Source organism: Vitis riparia, chromosome 17 (assembly GCF_004353265.1).
Source record: "Vitis riparia cultivar Riparia Gloire de Montpellier isolate 1030 chromosome 17, EGFV_Vit.rip_1.0, whole genome shotgun sequence".
NCBI lineage: Eukaryota > Viridiplantae > Streptophyta > Magnoliopsida > Vitales > Vitaceae > Vitis > Vitis riparia.
This window is the reverse complement of record NC_048447.1, coordinates 17,457,748-17,467,652: the sequence shown is the minus strand read 5'-3', so window position 1 is coordinate 17,467,652 and position 9,905 is coordinate 17,457,748. Positions and strand designations below refer to the sequence as shown.

General features: G+C 36.1%; 2 protein-coding genes across 3 annotated transcripts; one reads left to right on the top strand and one right to left on the bottom strand.

Annotated features, from left to right (window-relative positions):
* Window positions 1-518: 518 nt before the first annotated feature.
* On the bottom strand, window positions 519-3,553 carry LOC117904463. Its single transcript, XM_034817071.1, has 3 exons — window positions 3,446-3,553; window positions 3,182-3,344; window positions 519-1,124 (listed from the first exon to the last, which is right to left on the bottom strand). The coding sequence occupies exons 2-3, from the start codon at window positions 3,318-3,320 to the stop codon at window positions 742-744; spliced, it is 522 nt and encodes a 173-aa protein (XP_034672962.1). The 5' UTR covers window positions 3,321-3,344; window positions 3,446-3,553; the 3' UTR covers window positions 519-741.
* A 217-nt stretch (window positions 3,554-3,770) lies between these two features.
* On the top strand, window positions 3,771-9,564 carry LOC117934369 (EKC/KEOPS complex subunit bud32). Of its 2 annotated transcripts, none has more exons than XM_034856013.1 (7): window positions 3,771-3,910; window positions 7,601-7,706; window positions 8,024-8,137; window positions 8,226-8,504; window positions 8,633-8,746; window positions 9,154-9,226; window positions 9,335-9,564. In XM_034856013.1, the coding sequence occupies exons 2-7, from the start codon at window positions 7,644-7,646 to the stop codon at window positions 9,370-9,372; spliced, it is 681 nt and encodes a 226-aa protein (XP_034711904.1). In that variant the 5' UTR covers window positions 3,771-3,910; window positions 7,601-7,643; the 3' UTR covers window positions 9,373-9,564. The 2 variants fall into 2 exon arrangements, with proteins under 2 accessions (XP_034711904.1, XP_034711903.1); XM_034856012.1 differs by having other exon boundaries at window positions 3,772-3,910; window positions 7,591-7,706.
* Window positions 9,565-9,905: the final 341 nt, after the last annotated feature.

The following is a 9,905-nucleotide window of genomic DNA, read 5'->3' as shown; positions in this document are numbered from 1 at the left end:
TTTATTCTTGATCGCATCGATACAGATGGGTATTCTAAACATTATTGTGGTCATGCTTGGCATGGGTTCTTGATTACCTAAAAGCCCTTTATACCACATATCTGATTGTAGTTTAAGCAATTTAAAGTAGTTGAAAAGGTCTTTTAGGTGTAAAAGCTCTCTTCCATAAAGATTGAGAGTTCATGGGTGAAGACTTCTATTAGAAGCTTTAGATAAGCCAATTAGGCCCTAGGAGTGTGCAGGGTCATATACCATCCTGTAGACTTAGAAATTGTTCTCAAACATGGTGAAGTGCCCTATCTGATGAAATGGCTACCACTAAAAAACCAAATGATTCTCTCCAAACAAATCAACCAACATCCATTGAATTTGAAAAAAGGTCAAATGAAATGGCCCAATCCTCTTAGTTTTTCAATTAGTAGGTCTTGATACATTCAATTGAAACAGTTTGAACAAATATCAGTAAGCCTGGTGGAATGTGTGCATCGATTTATAGTCATGAGCCATGACAAGTTTGGTGACGGTGAATTCCATTTTTTCTTCCAACACATAAGAACCTTAGTACATAACAAATGGATATCAGTATGAAAACCCCAAGTGGCGTGGTGGCATACCAATGATACCATAGAATGCAAAGGTTTAGTTTTACTGCAAAGATTAATGTCAAAGAGATGAAAAGTTGTAAGTTGTAATCACGTACCACACCCTCTACATGATAAAGGATTCAAGATCATAAGTAGATTATGAATCAAAACCAGAGTAGATACCACTATCCCTTAACAACCGCTTCTCTTCTTCAACATAATTCTTCCCCCTACTCGCCTGACCAAAATCTCTCTTTCTTTTTTCCTTCTGTGAGAAAGAAAGATTCTTTTTCTCATTCCGAGATTGAACATTCATCAGTTGCTCTCCATCAGCAATTGCATATCTTGTTTTCTGACGTTCATCATAAGATTCTTCAACTTCCTTAGTTGTAGCTCTATCTTTACCAGTAGACCATGACCAGTCTCGCTTCTCATCCTCTTTTGGTGGAGGCACACTCAAGACAGATAAGCCACCCTTATAGCCATGGCGTTTCAAAGCTTCAAAGTCTATAGCCCCATTCTTTTGCTTTCCAGACTTGACTGCATACATGCAACTAAAATTAGGTAATACAAATAGAACATAAACAACTAACAGTAAGCACTAAGTCTGAAGCAACATATTACCCAACTTTCATGGATCACACTGAGAAACCACCTTAGTCCAACATCAAACCTATTACATAACTGAAATTTGATCAGTTAAATTATTCCCTTTTTTCATACCTGATTGCAATAATTTCCCAACATCTAAATAGATTTTTCATATCTGGACATGCAATAATTTCAATAAAATGAAAGATGTGTCTCATTAGCGGTTATGATTTTCATAATGCCAAACGAAACCAAGATCCTACAGAGTAACTCTAGCTCAATTCTTACCTAATTCGTGGTTCAATGGGTTTTTATTTTTATTTTTTATTATTATAGGTAACTAAGAGCTTACATTAGAAACGCTTAGAAGTGGCGAAAACAGTACACACGAAGTATACAAACAAACACCCAACAATGGGATTAAATGTTCATGGTCAACAACAATAGCAAATTAGCGGATGCCCCAAACTATGTAAGCAACTGCAATACTTACCTAATTCGTGGTTCAATGGGTTTTTATTTTTTATTTATGTATGTATGTATATATATATATATATATAGGTAACTAAGAGCTTGCATTAGAAACGCCTAGAAGCGGCGAAAACAGTACACACAAAGTATTCAAACAAACGCCCAACAACAGGGTTAAATGTTAATGGCCAACAATAATAGCAAATTAGCGGATGCCCTAAACTATGTAAGCAACTGCAATAATTTCCCAACATCTAAATAGATTTTTCATATTTGGACATCCAATAAGGTCAAGCAGATGAAAGATGTCGGTTATGATTTTCATAATGCCAAACAAGACCCAGATACTATATTGTAACTCTAGCTTAATACTTACCTAATTCATGGTTCAATGGGTTATACGTTCAAGGCCAACAACAACAGAAAATAAGTGGATGCCCTAAACCATGTAAGCAACTGTTCATTACATTTTATTTGGCCTGAGAGAGACAGAGCAAAAACAAAGTAAAGAAGAGAAAAGAATGAGAGATCAAATAACCCTTTTATCCTGTGTTTGTTTTGTGGCAAGAAAGCATTTGTCTACTTGCTTTTACAAGAAGGTTAATAGGAAAAGAGGCTGTAGCATCATCCTGCAGCACTATGTGAATGAACTACAAATGCCACTAAATACCCCAGATTCACTAAAATCTCTCAAAACAGATTTAAACACTAGTCACAGTTGAAATCAAGCTCAATATCACATCACAACCCAACACAAAATACCATCATCAAGCATGCTCATCCAGAAACACACCATTACAAGCACTGCTGTGATGAGAGTTCTCTTCCAAGGACAAACAAGTCCCCAACCTTAAAACCTTTGCCCTATGTTTGGTTCTTGGAAAATTTGACGGAAAATACAAAGGAAAAGAAAATAAAGAGCAAACATAGAGTAAAAGAAAAGGTAAAGAAAATGAAAAATAGAGAAACTCATTTAACTTATTTTTCTTCTTCTATATACAGATTAAACAATTTGAAAATATTTAAAATTTTTAACTAATTTTAATTATATTTTTCATGAGAAACCAAAGAGAAAATTATTTTCTTTATTTTTATTATTTTCTTTTTCTTAGTGCTTTCTGGAACCAAGCATTGCCTGAAAATGCACTAAACACTGCTGCCAAGATGATGCATGAGAATAGTTGAACATCCACTTATATTGTTCAGCTGGGTATAGAACCACTGCCCAAACCCTAACCAAATTGAAAATTTCGCCTTCAATTTTTGCCTATCCTAAATATCACTTCTTCCTCCTTCAAACTTAATAAGCACAGCTTTCAATTAACAAATGGGTGTCATGATGTTCAGACAAATCCAAACTTGCCACATTCAAACCCAAATTCATACGACACCCACCACCATTCCTAATCCAAATTCATCAACTGTAATTCCAACTGCCACTTGCCCTTATACAAATTAACAACAAAAATTATTTTTGCTTCCTCTTTTGCACTGTAATATAAGAAAATTGGAAATTGGGGCGGTAACAACAATACCTTGAGCGACTGCAGCGCTGTTATTCTTTGGCTTTTTGCTGGAAGACCCATCACCGGCTTCTGTGTCTGTATCCAGGGATGATGAAGAAGATGATGATGAATTATCTTCTTCATCACCCCATGGCATTGCCCTTTTCATGGTTAGATTTCGAGTCTCTCAAGTCTGAACCAAACAAACAGCAAAATCAAATTGAGGTGGTGAAATCAACGAATCAAACTTAATAAAGAGCGCAAAAACAACAGAATTCATGGGAGAGGACAAACCTCTATCGGTATGAAGTTAGGGTTAGGGGTAGGGTTGGGGGTTGGGGTGTTGAGCTCGAATGAAGGAAAAAATCCAAGGCAATCAAGCAGAATCCGTACGACGTCGTTTTAGTGCTCGCATTGGGAAAGTGTACTGTTTTGGACGGACACCATGCAATTAATTTATTTTCTAATTTAATTATTTCCTTTTTTCAACGGTTGTGATTTAATGATTCAAATAATTTGTAAAAATAAATGAAAAATATATTTTGTTAATATATTTTAAAATAAAAAAAGCCCGACCGGAGGTGGGCCTGCATGGCGCGGGTCCGCGGGAGTGGGAGGAAACTTTTGGATAGAAAAACGACACCGTTATATAGGCGAAGAAGTTGAGCATCGTCTTTGAAGAGGAAAGGGACTAACCCTGCAACCGCCGCTGTTGGGCGTTGTCCGGCGTTCATCAACGACCCAACTGACCAACCAACGGTACGCGCTCTTCTGTTCTTTACTTCTCTGTGTTAATTTTTGCTTCGGTCATGTCCATTTTTATCAGGTGTTCTATCACCGGCTTCTATGTTTTTGTCGCGTGTACAATTTCTGTGGTGGTGCTTTTCATCTTAAATCTTCTTGAAATCTGTGTTCCTTCTCTGATTCATTGGTGGGTTTGGATTATGGTTTATGATTTTCTTTTCTACTGTTATTCTTTGTTTGTGGTATGGTTGTGCTTACAAGCTGCTCGACAAAATGCCTCAAAGAAACGTGGTCATTCATGGGACCTTTCTCGTCTCCATCCCATCTGCTATAGCGTCTTCCTTCCTGGAATTTACTTTGTTTTGGTTGTGTCTGTATGGGTTGTTTGTGCGTTTCTCCGTTGAAGAGATCTTCCTTGTGACCCTACAGAAAATGAGTATCTAAGTTGATGAAATTTGGTTGTTGGTGTTCTTTTTCTTTAAGAAATGCCACCCATGCTTTGTCATTCAACTTCAACACCATTGTTTTAGGCTTCAGGCGTGTCCACCTCCATGTTAAGATGTTCTTTTCAATTTTTATAATTAGTGGTAGACTTCTGTAGAAAGCAAAATCTTGAAAACAAGAAATACAGACGCTGTTGGAGGTGGGCATGGCTATGGCTAGCATGTGGAATCAACTATTCATGGAAAAAGATGTCTTCGAAAAAGCTGTTTTGGTTATATCCAAAGTGCACTTATATTAGATTCAAAATGACATATCAGAGCCAATAGACCTTAAAGGAGGAATTTTCGGTGGAGGAAGATTCTTTTATTTCTTTTCTTGCTTCCTGCAGACGGTAGTAGACTTTTGTAGTTAAATATCTGAACTTATTTCCTAGCGCACATCAGTTTATGAATGTTATTGAATGCCAGATGACATTGAAATCTTCATACCACACGGTAGCTTCAAAAGTTCTTAGGGTTGTCTACCAAGGAAGAACCATCATTGACATTTTCAAACTTGGAATCAGCCTGCATGGTTACTTTAAATTTGCATGTTCTAGAGAGCATGTCAAACACTTGGAAGTACCCTTCTTTTGAATACAAAATAATGAGGATAACCCCACCCAGTTTACATTTCTTAGGGCCTTTCACGCCTCAACTCTTTTGGGTTGATTGAACTCAAAGAAAAAATGCCTTCACTTCCTGTGAATTTGGGTTTAAGAATTTGCATTTCTTGTGGAGTACAAGACTAACCTTTTTTGAGGGTGCTCAATTTGGTGGAAACAAGTATCTACTACTTTTATTTTATTTTATTTTTTATGCAAACATAATGGCTTGGGGTCTCCTTTTTTTTTGGACCCTAGAATAATAATTAGTTTTCTAGTTTCCACTTGTTTCCATGGCCATTCTCTCCAGCAGAAATTGGATTTCTAAATGTTTTGGTTGCAGTAAGATAAAACTTTGATTAATAATTTTTTTCGCATTATCTTATTGCAATTTTCCTATATTTAAAAGCTTGGTAAGTCATTGCATCCATGATTCATGTGAAGAGATGCATGCATGAAGAAAAGGGGTGCATGCATGAAGAGAAGCACATGCATCATCACTTTGGTTGCTATCTGTAACCAATCACCTGCCATGGCCTTTTGTCTAGAAGGTATTTTTAGTTAAGCTACTGGAGCCAAATAAGGACAAAAAGCCCTCCCACCAAAAAAAAAGGTATTAGAATAAAACACAATCCGATGCTGAATATAAAACAAAGGGACCCAAATACAACTGTCAGGAGAATATTAACTCTCCTACAAAACCCCTCACTAAGCCAAAGTGTTTGCTATCTGCTTCATGGAGCAAGGAAACCATGAAAAGGAATATTCCAACTCTATTGCTAACCTGAAATTTTGGCATGCCAACAAATCCAATTTCTGAGGGCCTTATTTCTGTGGAGACCAAGGAAATAACTATGGCTCAATCACCTTCCACCAAGAAATTACTGAACCCCGAGAATCTCGCCAGGATCAAACCTTCCCACAACACTAGTACCTCTGCCTCTACAGCCAGTCCCACCACTGATATTTGCTTACCCATTAGTTGTCATAGTAGATAGAGCCACGTTAGGACTGGGTGGAGCATTGTGTATACTATAACACTAAACCCCTTAAAGCCAACTACAACAACAACTATAATAATATCAATAACCTTCTCCTCAATATGATTAATTTTAGATTTTAGTGGGGTGTTGTTTGTTCAATATTAATTTATCTATTTAAAAACATATATAAAATAAAAACTCTCATTTAAAAGCAAATCCCCAAGTCTAGACCAAACTAATTACTTTTATAATATTTTAAAGGGTTAATTTCATTCACCTTCATTGAAGTTTTGGTTAAATACACTTAGCTTCCAATGGTTTGAAATTTTATTAAATACCTCTCTTACCTTGAGTGAGAGGGAAGAAGAGTGAAAGTAACAAATGAAAAGGATAAGGAAGGTATTTGATGAAATTTCAAACCAATGGGATCAAGTGTATTCACCCACAGTTGTTAGCTTACTATTTTATAATGGGATAGGATGGGGATATTTTTGTTTATATATGCTCTACGGCCACACATTGAAAATTAAGTTTATATTGTTATGAGATGTTGACAATGGGCCAAGTAATACATCCATTTTGGTTGATTTATGTCATTGACTCTCTTGAACCTTGTGCTACTTCTTGAAACCACATTTTGAATTAGCCTTTCATCAATTCATCTCGAAACTTTTATGACATTTGATATCACAACTTTCCTTAACCTTCTTTTCGAGCCATCATTTAGACAAAGCAACATTGTTTGCACGTGCAACAATGTGGATTAAACTCCTAATTACATGACTTTGGCTTCACCATTTTGTGATGGTACAAACTCAACAATTAACAAGATATAAAGAAAAAAAATTTAGTTGAAGATTTTCTACACTCAATCATCATGTTAAAATTTGAAAATCAAAGTGATTTAATGCATTCAAATCTTATAAAAAATTCTTATTTATTAATGAAATTATATGAAAATAATAATATGCAATCAAATAAAGATGAGTCAATGAATAATTGCTTAGGTATGTATTTTGAGAAAACATATTTAATAATATTGTTATTAGATTAATTAAGTACAATATCTTGTCAATAAATATGACAAATTTATTGTATAGAAGTGTCATGAATTAATTTTAAGTTTTTTTATTTTATTTATTTACTAAAATTTTCTTACGTTGCTATTATTACGAAGAGCGCCTCCTGTGGACCAAATTTTTGGTACTGTCTCTGTGTCATAGTTTACTTTTTAGTTATTTACAGACATATGATTTGATTTGCTTAAAATACAATTTTCTTCTGAATTTTACGTAACATCTCAGAAATCAGTTTTGCCTTGATATGAAAAACTGTTTTGCTTAGAATATATTATATAGGGACCTTTTATGGTTGGTAATGCACACACCTACTTATTCTATGGCATCTTGGTTCACTTTGTATATGAATGAAGCGGGTGTCTTTCTGAAAACTTAATTTTTCCCTTTTCTTTTGTCCTTTTTGCTGCATTTTTGGAAAAGTTTCCAGAGTGGCATCAAAAAATCATTTTTCTGTGAGGCCTCTGAAGAGGTGAATGCCAGCATGATTTACTGATGTTCCCAGCTGCCATCTGTTTGCCTTTTTCCTTGCATGGTAATTGTCTCCAGGTAAGTGCAGTTACATAGCTCAAAAGCAACTTCAGTGCTACCAAAGTGTCATCATGGAAATAAAGGCAGATGGAAAGGAAAGCTCCCTCATTCTGTTGAAACAAGGAGCTGAAGCTGTGAGTCAATTTAAAATTTGAATACTTAAGGTTCTGTTTCGGAAACTGCAAAATTTCATCTGCTTTTTTCGACTCATATTCAGACAACATGTGCCTTAGCAACCAACTATAATGTGTCTCAAGATTTTCTTCAAGGAACTGGGGTATTTTTAGAATTTATTATGAGCACTAGCACTTTTGTACTAGAATGTTCTAATGAATTTAACTGAGGCCATTATTGGCCAGCCTGAATTTGGTCTTGCCAAAGCAGTTCCCTTGAAGTAAATTTGACTAAAACTATTTCCAGTTCTTGTTCTAATTCTTATGTCCTTTTTCAGAGAGTTTTTGAGTCAAACTTTGTGGGAAGGAGGTGTGTTGTCAAGGAGCGCTTTTCAAAGAAGTACCGGCATCCATCTTTGGACTCAAAACTCACTCTCAAGCGTTTGAATGCGGTTAGTTTCTGGACCTGGGGTTCTTACCTTTTTGTTTCTGTAATATAATGACACAATGCCCTACTTCCAAAACGGCACCCTTGACTAGGAGGCCAGATGCATGACAAGAGCTAGACGACTAGGAGTAGCAACTCCAGTACTGTACTCTGTGGATCCTGTGCTGCAGACCCTAACATTTGAGTACGTGGAGGGTCCAGCTGTCAAAGATGTATTTCTTGATTTTGGGTTGCATGGTGTTGCTGAAGAACAGATGGATGATATAGCAAAGCAGATTGGTGATGCAATTGGGAAGTTGCATGATGGTAACCTTATTCATGGTGATTTGACCACATCAAACATGTTAATACAGAGTGGTACCAATCAACTGGTGAGGATTTGTGCGCTTATTTGATCATGTGAGGATTTGGGTTGTTCACACCTTTTGTTGTCCTCTTCCCATCCCATGATAAAATGGTTTTTATCCAACTATGTTATGACTATTTTACCTTCTCCTAGGTCCTCATTGATTTTGGGTTAAGCTTCACATCAACCCTTCATGAAGATAAAGCTGTTGATTTATATGTACTTGAGCGGGCCTTGCTATCAATGCATTCTTCATGTGGGAATGTGGTAAGTGAAGCGGGTGCCACCTTTCATTCTAATTTCCAAACTCTTCTGCTTATTTTTTGCTCAAAAACATTACTTGAGATTGCATATAGTTGGAAACAACAATGGTGATGCTTGTGGTTCTCTTTTTATGATGAGAATTTGCATCTTTATATTGAAATGTGGTGATGGTTATCATGGTAGTCACATGTTTAACCATAAATTTCTGATATTGTAAAAGTAAGGCACATGGAGAAAAAATATTTCTAAATTGGTTTCATAATTATGATTATTGGTATTACTTGTTTTTGTCATTATTATTTGTATTCTAAATGCTTGGAAAACTAATTTATTGGGAAGAAATGTTCTCCACATAAATAGAGCCTCATAAAAATAAGCTAATCTTGTCATGGTTTGGCATTCCTGCACAGATGGATCGCATACTTGCTGCATATCGGAAGTCCTCAAAACAGTGGTCATCCACATTGAATAAGCTAGCTCAAGGTGCAGCCCTCCTCTCCTACTCTTTTTCTGTTGTTTTAGTGCATTTCTTTTCACATGTTATCCTTTATGTCATTTTCTTATTCTTCTATTGCTTCACATGCATTGCAGTGCGACAAAGAGGTCGAAAGCGCACAATGGTTGGCTAAGCCACCTTCAATAATGTGTTCTGCATTAAGGTAGGAGAGAGATGTTTATGCAGACAGATAATGCTATGAGAAAGTCTAAAACTGTATTTTATTATTTGCATGTTTTACACATTATTGGAGTAATTAAATTCTAATACACATGCCTTGGACCTCTAACTTGCAAGTTGTGATAAAGACTCAATGTGTTGTCCACATGGGATATCTTTCGGTCTTTTTAGCCCCAACGTTACACCAATACTATAACAAAACAAATGAGCTTCATCTGTTTTCACATCTTTTTGACTGTTAGCAAGGCATCTGTGAATCATATGGGTACTTGTATCTAGTCAATGGCTGCTGGTAGAATATGGGCCATAGTTCAGGAAGATTTGTACTGTTGATTGGGTAGAGGAATCTTAAGACTGGTAGAACCAGTACAGGCATATGGGTACTTGTATCTAGTCAACGGCTGCTGGTAGAATATGGGCCATAGTTCAGGAAGATTTGTATCGTTGATTGGGTAGAGGAATCTTAAGACTGGTAGAACCAGTACA